Raw genomic sequence first — 20859 nt, 5'->3', positions numbered from 1 at the left:
TATATTTTGAGGGGCGCTAGCCCCTCCTATATACAGGTTTAATAATGTTTGTTTTTTGTTTTAAAAACGCCATTGACAATGAAGGGAAAATGTACGTAATCTGGTCCCTATATAACACAAACATCAAAGGCCATTAACAATAAAGAGAATGTAATGTTTGTGTTGGCACCGTTTGTTTTACATCATCATTACATCCCATCGATCGTTGTAAGATGTTAAGAGTGCCCCTCACTTCACACGGGTGTGATTTTTATATAGGCCTACTACTATCTGGGGACCAAATCAGTGTTCATTTAACTCTGAGAGTGTACAAATGGAACCAAACGGAACCTGAGTCTGTTTGGTTCCATCAGTTACTGACTAGCCTGGGAATCATTATTATAGGCCTACCATTTCCGGGTTTATGATCCGGTCAGGAGCGGATGGTATCTTACGTCATGTAACTTGTAGTCACAGGCAGGAAACCACAAACCGGAATCAGTATTACCCCAAATTCCCCGTGACCAAGGGAATCATCATTTTAGGGCCTATACCCACTAAGCAGGGGTGCCCACACTTTTATGACTTGAGAGCCACTTTCAAAATTACCAGCTCAATGACATCAAAAATGTTGATCCCATTGCTGAAATTTGTTTAAAAATGTACCTGAGGGTCTTTGGAATAGTTACATACAGTAAGACATGAGACAAGCACACTTGGAATGGGAAATAGAGGTACATTTTGAATTGGTAGGGGTATTTTTGTATTATAACTTTGTAATGCTACTGACATTTGTGTAAAACACTCTAGAAAACAAAGTATTGCATTGTGGGTTTGAGCTGACAGGCCCTTATAAATGTCAGTCAATCAAGTCACCTTAATTCAAGTGGCACATGTGCAAAACAGTTTTCTTTTTAATATTTAAATTAAATATATTTGTGCCATATGTGATCTACCTGCACAGCCTTTGTGATCTACTGGTAGCCTACTGGTAGATCACGATCTACCTTGTGGGCACCCCGGCACTAAAGGCATTGATGCGGCATATATGGATCCGTTTGTTTGGTATATCTATCTTTTATTCCAACTCGTAGCGACTGGAGAGGCTAAAAACAAACAGGTGGGACCAAAACAACGGAAAAAACGTAAACATAAACCGGAATAAGAGTTTTATTTATTTCTTCTTTTACCATCCGGTGTATAGAACGGATCACATGGTGATTTAGAAAAACTGGTCTGCTTTCCTCCGAGGTGGAACATCTGGTGACTTTATAGGGTTATAGTTACAGACCCGTTAAGTGTTCATTTGGACCCCTGGGTTGTCCCGAGGCCTGATGTTGAGAAACAGCTGATCTTTCTCGAAATATCAAAGATGGTATAGGTTAGCTTAGCTTAGGTTAGGTTTTAGCTTTTAAATTAATATTTATCATCACATCCATTAACACCAAAATTCATATATTAAACATGAAAGACAGTTAAAGTTCTATTCACATTTCTATTATAATTCTAGGCCTGTTGTTCCCCCATGCAGTCGATCTCCACTGTTGCATTTGATGAAGGATGCATGATGAAAGATATGAAGGACTTGCATGATGACAGATATGTGTCATCAAACAGATGTATTTAGCAGTTCTTTAGAATATTTTATTTTATAATATTGCTCTTGCCCGTTATATTTCTTTACATTATTAATATTCATAGGCTCCATTATGTATTTTCATATCTGTCAGGGAGTTATTGTGGTGGTGAAGGTCTGGTAAAGATGAAGATACATATAAATTGACCCCATTTGTATCATTATTAAGGAATGGATATAATGCACTACATCTACAATACACAATATACATCATATAATATGATATAATTATTCTATGATAATATAGTTGCATCATCAAACATCCTGCCCCGCCCTCTTGCCGCAGCACGTGCCTGACAGGGAGAGGCAGGTCTACGTGATGTTACATGCGTAGCGTATCAGACTCATTTGACGCACAGGGAAATCCCTGCACCGTGCATGGTGGCGTGGAGCCGTGGACAGGATGGGGGGAACATTAATTTGACTCAAAAATAAAAAGACTATTTTAGCCTACACACTACACTACAGTCCCCCAACCATGAACCCGGCCGTCGCGTGAAACACTGGTTTTCACGGCATTTCTACATCTTTATAACTTGAAATTAGATATCCTCTTTTGCAAGGATGGATCGCTGCCTTGTGGTTACTAACGGTTTGGGCTGATATTAACTTGTTATTGACATGGATGGACGTGGGCGTGGCACATGATAAAGTAGGTCTACTACTACTACTACTACTATTATTTTCTGATAATAGGCCTATAGCTCCTTTCAAAGCACGTTTGTTAAATTGTTCCTTAAGTTAAACAAACCGTTTTGTTTAAAAGCAAGCATCTTTTAAGCAACATGCTGCTCAACAGTGTTCCCTTGTGGTGAGCTGCTGTAACTAAGCACAGTAGATTTAAAAGTAGGCCTATCTTATCATTTGCCACATATTTTGAGTGGCAAATTTAGTAAAGCATAACATTAATCATTGCACCAGTATAATACAAATCAAAAGGGAGTTCAGTAATCAGTTACATGTGGAGTTAAGATACCACAATGTTATTAGCCTATAGAAGAACAAGATGCCTATTGGTAGCCTACAAGTGAAAAAAATAGGCCACTTCATGGTTCAGGTTGGCCCGACTACCTTGAACCCCCCCATAGGCCCCCAGACCCTAGACCCCACTCTGAAAACCATTGGCCTACAATGGGTCCACCATCCATCTAATGTTCACCATGTGAACAACTCAGTACCTCAATTAAATACATTTCAAATCCTACGACTCAGTGGATTCATGGTAACCTAAATCATACATGGACAACTTGCGGCCCGGGGGCCACATCACTTAATGTGGCCCGGAAGTTAATATCAGAATATAGATATATTATTGATTTCAGCTAATTACTAGTATTACAATGTTGTTGTCTTTTTTTTGTATGTCCAATGCATTTGAAATTAAATAAAAATAGCAAAACATTATTCAGGATTTTAATTAAAATATAGGAAAAATAGCCGAAAAACGTGTCGCACAGAGCTTATAGATTGGCTATTTTTGCTATGACAGTATCATGCAATGCGGCCCTCTGGAGTTAGTGTGGAAATACAGTGGCCCCTCTCCATCCACAACGTTGTCCACCCATGACCTAAATGATAAATGACTCAGCATGAGAGTTCCACCATTAACAAAGCATCCATAAAATAGAACAAAATAGAGAAAAGGAAGGCTATACCCGCTACAGTGTTATGAATTATTTAAAGGTTTTCTTTGGCGTGTTCAAAAAAGGGGGGAAAAACAACCGTCCTCAAGACAAAAACAAAAAAATTAGTCCAAAGGCACTCTCCATGAAGCTATAAAGCTTTAATGTCATGCTACTTCACAATGGAACAAACGTGGGCCTCCCTCCACCACCAGGGAAGACAAGGGGAGTTTAAAGTATCTATATTTGTGCACACGGAACATGAACTCAATGCACTGTCCTAGAAAAAAGGGACAACAGCGTCACCGGCGCGCCCCCTAGCTCCCTCTCCACACAGGAAGTGGATTCTGTCGAGTCATGCTGTGTAGAAGTGAATGAGGAGGAATTAATGGATGCTGATATACTACAGAGTGGCTTTTGCTTGCTTTGGTGTCCCCCCCCCCCCCCCCCCCCTGTTTATCTCTGTGCATCTCTTATCGGAAGCCAAGGTCACTATACAGTATATATAGCCGTGGTTTTCAACCGGTGGTTCTGGGACCACCAAGGTCCTTGAGGGGGTTCCAGATGGTCCCCTGCAACCCATTCTGACCTGAGATCAGATTCTAAAAATGTCTTCTACATCCTGACGGTTTTCAGAAAAAGCTATGTTTCTATGTCAGTCGTTCTTCGATTTTTCAAAAATAGCAGACCTACAAGTTCGTAGCGTGCCACTCGGTGGCGCGCTATGAGCTTGTAGATCTGCTATTTTTAAATAGCTAAAGCATAACGTAATGCTAACACCAAAAATGAGAGTTGGTTTGACAACAATAATGTACGCTCTCAAGAGTTGAAGATCTATGGGTCCATTATTAACTTAATTTGGTTACCATCTGCATTGGTTAATTTACAAGTCTAATTAGAGAATATAAAATAATTCGTTATTTTGACCAACATCTGCCTGTTGTCTCTCCTTTCTTGGTATACCAACATCAATACAGCATGGAATTATGGACAAAATATTATCCAACGATACCAAAATATTGATGGTCCGTGGCTCAAATGCTGAATAAATAATGGACCTTGGCTTTAAGCAACTAGTCGACTATTCAACTAGTCGACTAGTAAATCCACTAGTTGACCTCGTTGGTAGACTAGTTGACTAGACTAGTTGATAAGAAAACTAGTTTTTGTATGCCTCGAGATCAGGTAGATTATAGTTACAGTCGCCAATGTATACACAGTTTTTAAATGTACAAATATTATTAACAAAAAAGAAGACGAAAACAATAATTACATAATGGGTTAAACAACTAGTCGACTAGTAAACTATAGGCAACTAGTCAACTAGTAAAAATCACTAGAAGTGAAACCCCTAAAAAGGTTGAAAAGCACTGCAGCATCCACCTTGACCTTGGCTGTTCCACAGGCCCATACAGAGCTGGGCAAAACAGCAGGGCTGCAACTATCGATTATTCCATTGAGTCATTCATACTTCAAAGAATCAAATAACCTAGTGGTGTAAATAACATATAGCTAAGTACATTTACTCATGTACTGTACTTACAATTTTGAGGTATACTTTGCTCGATTATTTCCATAATTATCAATACTTTTACTTTAATACTCCACTGCATCTCAGAGGCAAACGTTGTATACTTTTACTTCACTACAATTATTCGACCACTTTAACCCTTTATACATTTCATCCGTTTGAAAATAGCAGATCTACAGCTTGTAGATCTGATATTTAAATTTGAAAACTTGTGAAATGGGACATTCTGCGTATAATGAGTATACTTTTGGTACTTACTTACTATACTAAACTACAGCTGGAAAGTCTAAGCTAGCTAGTCTTGGCTCCCACACGCATGCACACGCACATGCGCGTGCGCACACACACACACACACACACACACACACACACACACACACACACACACACACACACACACACACACACACACACTAGGCCTATACCTCAAATATCGACAGAGTCATAGTTTTACAACAGTGTTTATTCATACAAGTATAATAATGCATACACACACAGCCACAGAGCTGGAATAGAGGCCATTTTGTTTAAACGATTCATCGATGATGGCCATGTAGCTATTACCAGGTGAATTAGACAGGCTCTTTAATGTAATATGAACTTGAACGGTGCAGAGGGTGGTCTATAAAAAAAACATTCTAAATCGACATGCAAATTAGACCATGAAGATGTGATGGTGCATCTGTGAATGCACTACAAGGTAATGACATGGTAGCCTGGAATACAGACGGAATTCAGCGTTTCTTTTTCTGCCTTTCTTTCTTTTATATGTTCACTTTGCGAATCAGTCTGGATTCCAGGCTAAGCTATAATGGAGCCATTGGATTTATGTAAATGATAACGGATAAATTAATCATGAATTATGAAGGAATGGATGAATGAATGAATGAATGAATGAATGAATGAATGAATGAATGAATGAATGAATGAATGAATGAATGAATGAATGGATGAATGAATGAATGAATGAATGGATGGATGGATGGATGGTCTCAGTAGTACAACTCCTGATCCCACCAACCTGAGAGAGAGAGAGAGAGAGAGAGAGAAAGAGAGAGAGAGAGATAGAGAGAGAGAGAGAAAGGAAACCTCTTATCTCCATATTTTTACTTTTTTCTTTTCTATTTTTAATATTCCAAAGGGAAAAGAAGCAAAACATTTTTTATGAATGATCAATTATTAAAGTATGCAAAATATGTCGCTTGCTCTGCTATTTTTTGCTGGATGGATGGATGGATTAATATTTAATATGATCTCAAACTAAGCCAGTTTAATACTTAGTGTGGTTACTTAGTTCTTTTTAGTTATACTTAGTTGTTCTACAAGCTCACAACGTGTCGTGCCGTGACGTGACGAGGGCTTTTAGATCAGCTATCTTCGATATCCACGATTCTAAAGTATAATGAAGCCTTTAACAGTCATTATTCCATTTTTGGTCGAACAACTGGACAGAGGAACGAATAGATGGACAATGTTCACTTACTTCCCGGGGCTCTCCTGACTCCCAGTTTCCTGATTTCATCATAAACGAAGATGAGGATTCCATAGGGAATAGGTACGGCCCACCACTGGCCCCTGAAAACACACACAATTCGGGAGGCATCCTTTGGTTAGACATAGCATTGGTCCGACTGGACTAAGGTTGGTGAGGGGTGCTTCCAAATAGATTTTGAATCATGTTTTTTGATTAATCAGTACAAATCATTTTCTCAGGTGTTCATAATAATCACCTGATTAAGTGTAAAAAAAAGAAAACTGAAAATGTTTCCCCACTCCATGTTGCAACGCCAATGGGGAGATAGCAAAGTACAAATAACAATGACAATGCCATTTAAATATAAATGTATGTGTGCTAATAAAACCTCTGTGTACCTGATGGGCATAAAGTTGAAGATGTTGGGCATCCCAGGGCAGTAGCACAGCAAGTTACCCAGTAAGATCTGGAACACGATGGCACTCACCAGCACTTTGTTCCTGCACGCGCACGCGCACACGCGCACACGCGCACACGCGCACACACACACACACACACACACGCACACGCACACGCACACACACACGCACACGCACACACCGTTAGTTATATACAGGGTTGTTGTCAGGTGTGAGAGTACTATAGTTTGTTTGTACATGTTGCATCGTGATGCGTTGTGTGAGCTTGTAGATCTACTATATTTCGGCTATTTTTCAAACATCATTCAAAAAATGCGACCTCGATTAGCTGACTGCTCAGTGTGAATGGCCGGGGCTGCTCAACAGTGTGTGAACCGAATGCGACCCCAATCATCTGCAGGGGTCAATGGGTCGTACTCCAAACAGACATATAGGGACACACATTGCCCTTCATTGGAGCAGTCTGCACTGCTCAAAAAACAGTATATATTTTTATTTCCTTTAAGGGTGGGTACTCAGGGCCCCACGGTGCGCAAGGCACTGGCGGAGGTCCCCCAGAGGTGGCCATATATATGGACAGGATTATGGAAGGTTGGAGAGGCGTCCCACTGACCTGAAGAAGCCTTGCGTGAACACGGAGAGACGGCGAGTCTTCCTGATGAGAACGTCGGAGATCTGACAGATCTCTATACTGACGAAGAACACTGTGTAGCAGGTATACTGCTGGTACAGCCTCTGGCTGAAGTCCTGGAGGAGAGGAGAGGAGAGGGGAGGGGAGGAGAGAGGAGAGAGGAGAGGAGAGGAGAGGAGAGGAGAGGAGAGGAGAGGAGAGGAGAGGAGAGGAGAGGAGAGGAGAGGAGAGGAGAGGAGAGGAGAGGAGAGGAGAGGAGAGGAGAGGAGAGGAGAGGAGAGGAGAGGAGAGGAGAGGAGAGGAGAGGAGAGGAGAGGAGAGGAGAGGAGAGGAGAGGAGAGGAGAGGAGAGGAGAGGAGAGGAGAGGAGAGGAGAGGGCGTTACTATAGGCCCAAGGTGGGATTTAAATGACTGACGTTTCAAGATCAGATATCTGATAGGGAAATTGACCTTTGAAAAGAATACATGTGTATACCCGTTTTAAAATAAATATATATATTTAAAAAAAGCTTCTGTTGGTAGTACATGGAGTACAATTTGAAGTCAACACAAAAAAATGACATTTTAGCTTTTCTCCTTTTCTCCAGACTGTATTATCACGGTGTGTCTCCTGCACTACTAACCCATTAACGTGGTGCTTATTCACGGTGTGTCTCCTGCACTACTAACCCATTAATGTGGTGCTTATTCATGGTGTGTCTCCTGCATACTAACCCATTAATGTGGTGCTTATTCATGGTGTGTCTCCTGCATACTAACCCATTAATGTGGTGCTTATTCATGGTGTGTCTCCTGCACTACTAACCCATTAATGTGGTGCTTATTCACGGTGTGTCTCCTGCACTACTAACCCATTAATGTGGTGCTTATTCACAGTGTGTCTCCTGCACTACTAACCCATTAATGTGGTGCTTATTCATGGTGTGTCTCCTGCACTACTAACCCATTAATGTGGTGCTTATTCATGGTGTGTCTCCTGCACTACTAACCCATTAATGTGGTGCTTATTCATGGTGTGTCTCCTGCACTACTAACCCATTAATGTGGTGCTTATTCACGGTGTGTCTCCTGCACTACTAACCCATTAATGTGGTGCTTATTCACAGTGTGTCTCCTGCACTACTAACCCATTAATGTGGTGCTTATTCATGGTGTGTCTCCCGCACTACTAACCCATTAATGTGGTGCTTATTGTCTCCACCAGGCCGAAGGCATGTGGGGAGAGTATGTTTTGCACTTCGTCCGTCCGTGTGTCCGTGTGTCCGTGTGTCCGTGTGTCCGTGTGTCCGTGAACAGCTAATCTCGGCCACCGTTAACCCGGTCGATGCCAAATTTTGCACACACACTCCCTGGATGCCAACGATGAACCTCTGCCCCAAACTTTCCAGAACGGCCTGTTATAGCGCCACCAGGAGGCCGCTTTGTGCAAAACAAGTTTTTTCACAGTACACCTACAGATTTTGTCCAAACATCACGCAAATTAGTACACAGTCTCTCTAGAGCCATTCAACGAAACGGGTCTTTCAGATTTCTCAGACTCCATCCTGATTGGTTAAGATTGGCTTCCAAAGTTCACAGGAGTGCTCAGTTTCAAACAAAATGCTGCAAATCATGAACACATCGCGTGATTTCCGTGAAATTGTGCACGCACATTCCCACTAGGCCGAGGACGAAATGCCACATGAACAATTTCAACTCAGCCTCAAGGTGGCGCTATAACTGGCCGAAAAGTGTTTTACCTCTAACTGCACGGATCTGTGGATAACCTGGTGGAGACCTGTGCCCAGAAGGGCACTTTTTCTAGTTCATGGTGTGTCTCCTGCACTACTAACCCATTAATGTGGTGCTTATTGTCTCCACCAGGCCGAAGGCATGTGGGGAGAGTATGTTTTGCACTCCGTCCGTCCGTGTGTCCGTCCGTGTGTCCGTGTGTCCGTGTGTCCGTGTGTCCGTGTGTCCGTGAACAGCTAATCTCGGCCACCGTTAACCCGGTCGATGCCATATTTTGCACACACACTCCCTGGATGCCAACCATGAACCTCTGCCCCAAACTTTCCAGAACGGCCTGTTATAGCGCCACCAGGAGGCCGCTTTGTGCAAAACAAGTTTTTCAATGCCATATTTTGCACACACACTCCCTGGATGCCAACCATGAACCTCTGCCCCAAACTTTCCAGAACGGCCTGTTATAGCGCCACCAGGAGGCCGCTTTGTGCAAAACAAGTTTTTGCACAGTACACCTACAGATTTTGTCCAAACATCACGCAAATTGGTACACAGTCTCTCTAGAGCCATTCAACGAAACGGGTCTTTCAGATTTATCAGACTCCATCCTGATTGGTTAAGATTGGCTTCCAAAGTTCACAGGAGTGCTCAGTTTCAAACAAAATGCTGCAAATCATGAACACATCGCGTGATTTCCGTGAAATTGTGCACCCACATTCCCACTAGGCCGAGGACGAAATGCCACATGAACAATTTCAACTCAGCCTCAAGGTGGCGCTATAACTGGCCGAAAAGTGTTTTTACCTCTAACTGCACGGATCTGTGGATAACCTGGTGGAGACCTGTGCCAGAAGGGCACTTTTTCTAGTTCATGGTGTGTCTCCCGCACTACTAACCCATTAATGTGGTGCTTATTCATGGTGTGTCTCCTGCACTACTAGTACTAACCCATTAATGTGGTGCTTATTCATGGTGTGTCTCCTGCACTACTAACCCATTCCTGGCCGTAACTGTCCTGCATGTCCTGGAGGTGCGTGTCCTCCCATTTAGCACGCAGACCGATACACAGCAGAGGGAACCAGCCCTCCTGGGCCATGGCTGTGAAGTAGTCTGTGAAGCCTGCGAAAGACTGGATGGCACCTATATACACAGGGAGGGAGAGGGAGGGAGAGAGAGGGAGAGAGAGAGACACATCACATAAGTAACATTTAGAAAAGTTAAATAGAAATGTTATGAATTTGTTATGTGATGCACGATTGGTGATATATTTTGTGTATAAAGTATGTTCATTTGATTCACATAATCATCATGTATCGTCATGCATGTACACACGCACAAACTTGATGTGAGTGAATGAATGAATGAATTTCAATTTCCGCGTCTTGTCGTAGAGACCCATCCACAAGGCCTCAATCACGCCTAAAAAACACCCGTCTTGTGTCCGTGTTTGTCCGTGTTTAATGGCCGCCCCAATGCATTTCCAATGGAAGTCACATGGTTTGACCAAACACTTTTGTTTGATGGCGTAAGACACAAGACACGGACAAGACAAATGTTTTTTAGGACAATATCACATCACTTTCCACACAGTGTGTAATGTATACATGATGCTATACGCACACTAGGGCAAAACAAAATCCATTCACTCAAATATTGTTTTTTTTTTAATCGATTTTAAAGTTCAGAATCGGATATTCTTTTCATGTCGGAAAGATTATCTGGATGCATCCAGATAATGATGAGTATGATTCAACTGTTCATGGTTTATATCGCCGTAAAAGCAAAGTAACTTGGAGGGAGGAAAAAATATCTATTTGAATGTATTACTGGTATTATTTTGTTTATATTTAATGACTGATTCTTCAAAATAGGGGAAGTTCTCGATAAGCCTTTTGGCTTGTAACTTCTCCTGCACAATATTAATATGCGTGAATTTATTTTTCCTGTTTTTAACCATAAAAAGAAAAAAAAAAGCAACATACTTAAGAATCACAATATAAATCAAATCGGCACCCTAGGTATCGAGATCGGATCGAATCGGGAGGTAAAGTGAAGTGTCCCTCCCCTAACGCGCACACACACACGCGCACACGCATGCACGCGAGCGCGCACACACACATGTAGATCGTACCGATCTGGAAGTAGGAGTACACGGCCAGCGATTCGTTGACCAGCCTATCCCTTCGCGGGTTCCTGGGCTTCAGGTTCATGATGTCACTCTCTGCCTTCTCATAGGCCAGCGAGACAGATGGGTACTGTGGTGAGACAGACAGGCAGGAAGACACAAGGCAATAAATAAATACAGTACACAAACAGACAGACAGGTCCAGAAAGACGTCCTGCATGCTGCCTCTGTGCATTATCAAAGAGATAGCACAAATAGTCCTCTAACGATGTTTATCGGCAGGCCTGCGGGGGACGTTTGTGCCAGACACGCTGGCCATCTTCCACCAACTGTCCAATTCATATAGTCTGAAACGACTATAGTTAGGCTAACTTATGCTCCAAAGATAGCAGGCCTACAAGCTCACAACGCCATGCGTAGCGTCGCGTTGCGAGCTTGCAGATCTGCTATTTTTGACGTACGACACCGTCGTGTGACGAAGTCTGATTATTATTATTACTATACCGCGTAGTGTATGCTGCAAACAGGCCTTCCTTTGTACACTCTGTACTGTTTCTCATCATCCTCCCGAACTGTCAACTATAGCTGTTGATGAAATCTCAGTTCCTGTGGAACCGGTTGATTCCTGTTACTACAGTATAGGCAGTGAGTGAGTGACTTCACCATGGTGACCTCAGATCAACTTATCAAAGTACAGTTCATAAACACATTGATTATTATTATTAGGCTATTATTATTATTTTATTTATTGTATGTAATGTCATGGCACGAGGTGCAGACTTTCTATGGAACTGCAGCTTCTGTCTTAAAATGTATTATAATTAATATTATTCGTGTGACTATAGTTATTGTCACACTTTATTCACCCTGGGCAAGACCTACGCTGTAAAGACTATTTTTTTTTTTTTGGCGGAATTTGCGGGATTTTAGCGGAAGTATCGCCCAAGGAAATGACGTTGATGCTTTACAAATCAGTTTACATTCTCCGCGAATGAAACAAGTGTTGTGATTGTTCGGGAAAATATCGTATCCGGGGGGAACACATCTGACGGATGTTCCGGAGGATACATCCGCCGATAGCTTCTCTGCCTTACGTTGTGACCAGGCTTTTCTTTTCACAGATACGGCAAGTATAAGCCATGGGTCCGAGGCTACACTTTATTATTATTCTTCCGGAGTAACCGTCCTACCTAACTTCCGCTGTGATTGGCCGAGCTTTGCATAACGTTTGTAGTAGCTAAATTGGCTGCTGTTGGTTACGTAACTAATCTATGTTTTACAATCATTTATAAAGACATAAATTCCCTTGCAGGGGCAGAAGACCAAACTAAAAGAATACTTTTCAAGAGAGTCAAGAGAGTCAAGGAGTCAAGGAAAATTGGACAGAGGTTGTAGCAAAGGGTCAAAAGACCAATTATTCATGTAAGCGGCTGCAGCAAGCGAGTGTTTTGATTTATACCAGTCTTGTATTGATTAATTAACCTGTCCTGGCCGGGGCAGAGAGGCCATTTCTCAGTGGAATTTGTAAAGATTTGATGATGATTTATTTTTAAAACTTTTGTAGAGAGGTTTTCACACCTGATTACATTTGTCTACACATGCCATTTGAAAAAAAAAAAAAAAACTCATTGGACCATACATAATAACTGGCCTTGAAAAACTAACAAATAACTAAATTATATACTGTGTATATATCATAATGAACACTATCAGAGACACAGAGAAAGAAAGAGAAATCAATACATGGTAGAGCCAGTGACTCAGTTATAAGTCTCACAGACAGACAGACAGACAGACAGACAGACAGACAGACAGACAGACAGACACTTAGACATTTAGACAGACAGACAGACAGGACAGACAGACAGACAGACAGACAGACAGACAGACAGACAGACAGACAGACAGACAGACAGACAGACAGACAGACAGACAGACAGACAGACAGACAGACAGACAGACAGACAGACAGACAGACAGACAGACAGACAGACAGACAGACAGACAGACAGACAGACAATAGGTTTACTAACGATGTCGGTGGCCAGCTCGATGAAGAGGATGGTGATGCAGCCCAGAGGAAGGGGCACGCTGCAGGTGATGTAGATGAGGTACGGAGTCAGTTCTGGAATGTTCTTGGTCAGCGTGTAGGCTATGGACTTCTTCAGGTTGTCAAAGATCAGACGGCCTGATGGCACACACACACACACACACACACACACACACACACACACACACACACACATACACACACACACACACACACACACAGGCAGTGAAGTTATATGATACCGTATTGCAGTCATTCTCAAACCTTTTTTGTAGAAGCCATTTCTACCAAAAAAAATTGTGTTTGTTTGAAATTATTTTTGAAATTGGTTGAAATTATTAGTAGTATATATTTTAGATTCATCCGATTCTTATTTGTGCAGGCACACGGCGCCTCTCCATGAGGGCTTATGATTGGGGTACTATGCACCTGGGTGAACAAATGTTATTTTTTAATTATTTTACCAGAAACAAAGAATGCCTTGTACATTTGTAGTGTCTATGTTCATGTTTGGATCAGTAAAATCTGCAAATATTATGTAAAGTTGTGGACGTGATCTCTGCCTGCATAAACTATATCCAAGGTGCACCAGTGTGGGTTTTATTAACTTTTTGTTTGAACCGAGCCAACAAAACACCGCTTTAATCTTTTTGGGGGGGGGGGGTCCCTGGCACAAAACATTTCCAGATGGGGGTCCGTGGCCACCAGATTATGTATCATTTTGGGGTCCAAAAAAGGGTGAGAACATAGTTCCGTGTGATAGAGGGGTAAAAAATTAAAGGAAGTTTGCACTATATGGTATAACAATACAAATTACGCTTGTTTTGGGAATTAATTAACTTTTAATGCGTGGCCCCCTGTGCCCCCCCCGGAATGACAGTAACTACTTAATATTTCACCAAAACCAGAGCAGAACTCCCACCACGGGACTCGGGCAAACAATTAATACAGTTGCCACTATATTGCCACTATATTAATGGCAAGTAGCAGCATACAGCTTAAGTGAAAACATTCTGAACTATCCCTTTAATTCGTTCATTTCAAGCCCCCCCCCCCCCACACACACACCTTGTTCCACTCCAGTGACTATGGAAGCGAAGTTATCGTCCAGTAGGATCATGTCGGCGGCGTTCTTCGCTGCGTCCGAGCCGGCGATGCCCATGGCGATGCCGATGTCCGCCTTCTTTAAGGCCGGGGAGTCGTTCACGCCGTCGCCCGTCACCGCCACGATGGAACCCTGCGAGAGTGGAGAGGGGGACAGCATTCAGTGTTACACCACATGAAACAGAATGTCACCGCCGTGATAAAACCCTGCAGGAGTGGAGAGGGGGACAGCATTCAGTGTTACACCACATGAAACAGAATGTCACCGCCGTGATAGAACCCTGCGTGAGTGGAGAGGGGGACAGCATTCAGCGTTACACCACTTGAAACAGAATGTCACCGCCGTGATAGAACCCTGCGGGAGTGGAGAGGGGGACAGCATTCAGCGTTACACCACATGAAACAGAATGTCATTGTCACGATGGCATTGTCTTTTGTGAAAAGAGACGCTTTGGTTGTACAGTTTGTAGCAAACTTTGTAAGCTACAAACTGTATACAACCAAAGGGTTTTACAGTTTGTGGCACAAGCTTGGAAATAAGCTAAGAGACCTTTTGGTTGTACCGTAGGTGGCAAAAGCTTGTAAATATCTAAGACCCACACAGAACCTGTACTTTTTGTGGTATAAGCTTGTAAATAAAAAAGAAAGCCCTTTACAGGTACTTTTAGTGCTTAAAGCATCATTCTTTGTTATTTCCATAGAAAAAAGAAAGGGAAGAATAATAAGGGGAAGAGAGATCAATCAAAGAAACAAACAAATTATCTACGTATTTACACAGTGCCTGAGGTAAGAAATAAAGGCGTGTGAGAATACTGGAAGTGAGTTAAGGTGTCTGTGTGTGTGCCTCTGTGCGTGCGTGCGTGCGTGAACGTACCAGTCTCTGACAGCTCTCCACTATGATGAGTTTCTGTTGAGGAGACGTTCTGGCGAACACCATCTCAGGATGGTTCCTCAGAGCATCGTCCAGCTCGTCACTGGACATGTCCTTCAGCTGGCCTCCGTTTATCACGCACGCACGTGCCTCCCTGTGCACGCACGCGCGCACACACACACGCACGCGCACACGCAAGCACGCACACATACACAGTCACACACACACGCACACACACGCAAACATCATAAAGAGTGTCACAGTCCCAGGCAGGGCTGCATGTGTTTTCCTTGTTTGTCTGTGTCTTGTCAGTCTTCGTACTCACATGAAGAACAACTGTTCTGTGCTCTGCCTGTGTTTCATGGCCGTCTAAATGCTTTTCCAATGGAAGTCACGTGGTTTGACTAAACGCTTGTGTTTGATTCCCCCCCTCCCCCAATCAAACACAACTGTTTGGTCAAACCACGTGACTTCCATTGGAAAAGCATTGAGGCGGCCATGACAACAAACACAGAGCACAGAACAGTTGTTCTTTATGTGTGTACGAAGCCTCAGTGTCTTTGCTCTGTGTGGGCGTCGGCTTGGCTCCAGTTACCACTTAATTGGCTCACCTGTCCCCATGCAGTCCCCTCATTCTCACCAGTCAACGCACCTGCCTGTCATCAGCTCATCACCTCCAGTCTATAAAGCCCTGGTCTTCTAATTCTATCATTACCATGTCGCCACATCGTTGGTAGATGCTTCTATAGCCAGTAAACTATTTGTAGTGATATCTGATATGTTCCCTGTGAACTTCAGTATTCCTGTATTGATTTAGTTTTTGCATGTTGGATTTATTTGGCCTGAACTCATTGTCCACCTCAGATCTCACCTGCCTGCCCTGTTGCTCTGCTCTGCCTGCCTTACACCTTTCTCTCCTCATTCCAGGTTTGTTTCACTGAACACCCTTGAACTTTAGAACTGGTCTTTGTCTGTGTCTGCACTTGGGTCCGCCAGTTCTTGGTACGAAGAGAAGAGAAGAGAAGTGAAGAGAAGAGAAGAGAAGAGAAGAGAAGAGAAGAGAAGAGAATAGAAGAGAAGAGAAGAGAAGAGAAGAGAAGAGAAGAGAAGAGAAGAGAAGAGAAGAGAAGAGAAGAGAAGAGAAGAGAAGAGAAGAGAAGAGAAGAGAAGAGAAGAGAAGAGAAGAGAAGAGAAGAGAAGAGACCTGGGGTTGACTCGTTCTACGGGGATGCGTTTCCTGATGGCGATGTCTTCGACCGTCTCGCTGCCCTCTGAGATGATACCAACATTTGCTGCAATGGCCTTGGCTGTGATTGGATGATCTCCTGTCACCATGACAACCTGGAACACGGGTGAAAAGAAAGCTTGCTGTTCCACTAAAAATGTTGTTGAAAATAAACACAATGTATCTTCATTTTGTGTCACCAAAATGCGTATTCTATATGATGCAAAATGATGTGAGCTCATCTCAGAGAGTCAATATTCTAGAAAGACAACTCAAATGGCACAGTACACAGTACACAGTACACACAGTACACACAATACACACTACAGTACACACAGTAGTACACTCAGGCAAAACCTTTGACAATCTGCATGCACTACTCATTCATGTGTAATATTGCCCCCCTCTGGTCAAAAGCTGTAACGTCTAGGATAGAAGTGATACCAATATATATTATGTTGCTGTGCTATATGAGCAAGGGGTTGCATCTCTCTCTCTCTCTCTCTCTCTCTCTCTCTCTCTCTCTCTCTCTCTCTCTCTCTCTCTCTCTCTCTCTCTCTCTCTCTCCGGCGCAGTGTTGTTTTTGTCGTCTAATACTTTGTCGTCTAATACTGACGAAACATGTTCGTCGACTACCCTTTTTTCATTGACGGAAACTGATTAAAAACTAAATGAAAACTAAGCTATGACTAAATATATTGACAATTTCGTCAACAAATAAAAATCTATAATACTAAATGTTAGGAAGGGACTAGCCTCAGAAACCCAGACGTTTTTATTTCCAGGGAGGAAGGGACTATAGTGGACAAGTGACCCAGTATAAATGAAACACAAGTCATTTTACACTTGGTTTCATGCTGAAAATAACCGATCTACGAGCTCAGTCATTATTTAACCATGGTAAAAGTGTCATTGCGTTGTCTCTCTCACCCTGATGCCAGCGGTACGACACTTCATGACGGCGTCGGGCACCGTGGCTCTGGGAGGGTCGATCATGGAGATGAGGCCGCAGAAACACAGGTTGGACGTGGTGAAGTTCATCTCGTCAGGGTCGAAGCGGAAACCTCGAGGAAACTCCTTCTCGTTCAGATAGATGTTACAGAACCCTGACAGGGGCGGGGAGGAGAGGACACACATTAATTTCTTTCTTTCTCTTTCTTTCTTTCTTTCTTTCTTTCTTTCTTTCTTTCTTTCTTTCTTTCTTTCTTTCTTTCTTTCTTTCTTTCTTTCTTTCTTTATTTCACATGACCTAAATTCTCCATTCATTGTCAATGGGAATTTGACAAAATGGCCGATTTGCTCGTCCTCAGATGAGGTCAATTCTACATTCATTGTCAATGGCAATGGTTTATGGTCAATGGTTTATGGTCAATGGTTTATGGTCAATGGTTTATGGTCAATGGTTTATGGTCAATGGTTTACGGTCAATGGTTTATGGTCAATGGTTTATGGTCAATGGTTTATGGTCAATGGTTTATGGTCAATGGTTTATGGTCAATGGTTTATGGTCAATGGTTTATGGTCAATGGTTTATGGTCAATGGTTTATGTTTGTGTTAGGACAAAACAATCTCTATAGCTGTATATACAGTAGGAGTGGCTAGCACCCCTCAAATGGATACTCCATTTATTTATTTCTCTCTCTCTCTCTCTCTCTCTCTCTCTCTCTCTCTCTCTCTCTCTCTCTCTCTCTCTGTGTGTCTCTCTGTCTCTCTGCGTGTCTCTCTCTCTCTCTCTCTCTCTCTCTCTCCCCTCTCTCTCTCTCTCTCTCTCTCTCTCTCTCTCTCTCTCTCTCTCTCTCTCTCTCTCTCTCTCTCTCTCTCTCTCTCTCTCTGCATGTGTCTCTCTGTCTCTCTCTCTCTGTGTCTCTCTGTGTCTCTCTCTCACCCAGCACTCTCTCGCCCAGCCCTCCCAGGTCCATGTATGCGGTCTGGAAGGACTCTGTCCACTGCTCGTCCAGCGGGAGCTCCTGGCCCTTGATGAGGATGGTGGAGCAGCGCTCCAGGATGCGCTCTGGCGCCCCCTTCATCACCAGCAGGTAGCGCAGGTCCAGCGGGTCCTCTAGCTCATGGATGGAGAGCTGAGGAGGACAGAGAGAGAGAGGTAAGGTGGAAGGTATAGACAAATCCACAGAGGGTTGCCTGGGTGCGGCCATTACTGAGGTGTACCATTAAGCACAGCAGCACTGATTAGCCACACCTGGCCTACGGAGCACCTGCTCCATGGATTACACCTCAGTAATGGCCGCGCCCAGGGCACCCCTCTGTGGATTTGTCTATAGGCATATAGTTATATATATATATATATATATATATATATATATATGAGACAAAAAAGGGACTCCTGCACATCCAAACACATATATATACACACATATATATATATATATATATATATATATATATAAACTAGGGAGCAGAGTTCAACGCCCCCAGCTATTCATTTCATTGGAAGTTGCTCACTGGCGTTTGAAGTAGTGTTGTCCCAATACCATTTTATTTTCAGACAGAGTACGAGTACAAGTACTTAATTTTGAGTACCGATACGAGTGCTTTATTTTTGTTTGAGTAACCACTTATTTTACCCCCTTTTTCTCATAGATGCAGATGGATCTCCGATCTATACAGTATACGATGACACTCATTTTATGCTTGTGTAGATCGGCTGTCTTTGGTGATTTGCTGCGGGTCAAAGTATATCGGGGGCCGCTTCCGAGTACCGAGTACAAGTACTTGAGGGTGGTATCAGCCCGAGTATAACCGATACCAGTATAAGTATCGGAAAACAACTCTAGTTTGAAGCCCCTGGAAGAACGCTATAGCTACTAGTCCGTATACTTCTTCATTTTGGGCATCGAAATTGGCTGCCCAGAACGTGGAAGTGCTCAAACTCCATGAAGGGGTTCATGGAACGAGCACTCTTGTTGTATATGTACTGTATTATACTTTGCCCACCTGCAGTTTCAGCTTTGCCCAGTAGAAAAGTGGGGGCGGCTTCAACGTTTCCCAGCCGCTCTGTGTATAGGAGGGATTACGGACTCCCTCTTTTCCCTGTGCGTGTGTGTGTGCGCGCACGCACGACACACACACACACACACACACACACACACACACACACACACACACACACACACACACACACACACACACACACACACACACACACACACACTCACTCACCGCGAACTTGTTGGTGGAGTTGAAGGGAAGCTCGCACACTTTTTTGAAGCGGTTGCGGTATTGCTCAATGTTTCCTATGGTCAGCTCTGTGAACTTCAGCAGGGCGGTCTCCGACGCGTCTCCGACCACAGTCCTCTGAAAGACACAAGAGAGTGCGAGTTATACAGTTTTCTCAAAGTCGCAAGTAACACAGCTTTCTTTTCCTTTTAGTTTTTTTTACACATTTCTTTATTGTCTCCGCCAGGCCGAAGTCTGGCTGCCTTCCAAAAGATGGCGGTATAGCCCTGGGTAGGCAACCCGGTCTGGTGGAGACCTGTGCTATACCATTCTTGGGTGGCGGTGGCTCAGGGGTAGAGTGGCTGCATGGTAACCGCAAAGTCGCCGCAGTTCGAACCTGGGCTCCCCCAGAGTTAGTGAATATACCTATAAAATACATCTTGTTCGACCAAATCAACTGTAGATTTAGTCGACTAAAACTAGACACTAAAACATTCCAGGTGACTAAAATGTGACAAAAAACGAAATGAAAACTATTCAAGAGACTCTATGACATATTATAGTGTATACCCTGGGAATAGGAATTCCCTCCTGGTCCGGTCTGAAGGTGGCTCTGTTGCACAGCCCGGCCACCCTGGCCAGGGAACGCCACGTCTCTGACGACTGGTCAAAGCTCTGGCCTGTGGACGACAGGAGGGACGTGCAGAGAGCGTTAGAGAGGGCAGGGGATGATATCCCCGTAAAACAGGGCACTCATGGACAAAAATGGCGAAAATAGCTCACAACAACAATAGCTCACTATACAAGCTCACAACTCGTCGCGCTGCAACGCGTTGAGGGCTTGTATATCAGCTATTTTCGGGGCGCAAGCCCAGCACTTTTTAGCTAGTGGAGATGGGTTGTACGACATGGATTTCTAAATAGATGTGTTCAGCGCAAAATGTCGCGTTCCAAGTTGAGGAGACTTCGGTGGGGGGAAAAAAGCAATTCTCCCCGGATGCTGCATTGCCAGGTATACATAATGGTATGGAAAGGAGTGGCATTTGCATCTCTTTGGCCATAGTAAAATGATGTTTTCGTGGCCCCCCTCATTCAGTAAATGGTAAATGGTGCATTTATATAGCGCCTTTATCCAAGGCGCTTTACATAGATTGTGCATTACATTCACCCATTCACACACACATTCACACAGCGATGGCGGCGGAAACCATGCAAGGCACCAACCAGCACATCGGGAGCAATTTGGGGTTCAGTGTCTTGCTCTAGGACACTTCGACATGTAGACAGGAGGA

The 20859-nt window shown here is 43.3% G+C and overlaps 1 protein-coding gene across 1 annotated transcript in view; it reads right to left on the bottom strand.

The window, feature by feature from the left end:
* Nucleotides 1-5706: 5706 nt before the first annotated feature.
* Nucleotides 5707-20859, bottom strand: part of LOC310856573 (potassium-transporting ATPase alpha chain 1-like) — a gene marked incomplete at its 5' end in the record, with an annotated part of 26160 nt that continues 11007 nt past the window's right edge. Inside the window, 14 exons of the mRNA XM_083762045.1 lie at nucleotides 5707-5789; nucleotides 6252-6343; nucleotides 6641-6742; nucleotides 7275-7408; nucleotides 10012-10157; nucleotides 11149-11272; nucleotides 13176-13330; nucleotides 14261-14429; nucleotides 15171-15321; nucleotides 16372-16508; nucleotides 17323-17498; nucleotides 18279-18471; nucleotides 19571-19705; nucleotides 20138-20247. Coding sequence (XP_083618171.1) covers nucleotides 5761-5789; nucleotides 6252-6343; nucleotides 6641-6742; nucleotides 7275-7408; nucleotides 10012-10157; nucleotides 11149-11272; nucleotides 13176-13330; nucleotides 14261-14429; nucleotides 15171-15321; nucleotides 16372-16508; nucleotides 17323-17498; nucleotides 18279-18471; nucleotides 19571-19705; nucleotides 20138-20247 — 1853 coding nt within the window. The 3' untranslated portion in view covers nucleotides 5707-5760. The remainder of the gene's footprint in view (nucleotides 5790-6251; nucleotides 6344-6640; nucleotides 6743-7274; nucleotides 7409-10011; nucleotides 10158-11148; nucleotides 11273-13175; nucleotides 13331-14260; nucleotides 14430-15170; nucleotides 15322-16371; nucleotides 16509-17322; nucleotides 17499-18278; nucleotides 18472-19570; nucleotides 19706-20137; nucleotides 20248-20859) is intronic.

Source organism: Protomyctophum parallelum (assembly GCF_964188405.1).
Source record: "Protomyctophum parallelum genome assembly, chromosome: 3".
Taxonomy (NCBI): domain Eukaryota; kingdom Metazoa; phylum Chordata; class Actinopteri; order Myctophiformes; family Myctophidae; genus Protomyctophum; species Protomyctophum parallelum.
Note: the sequence above shows the minus strand (reverse complement) of the source record. Positions and strands in the feature narration are given on the sequence as shown.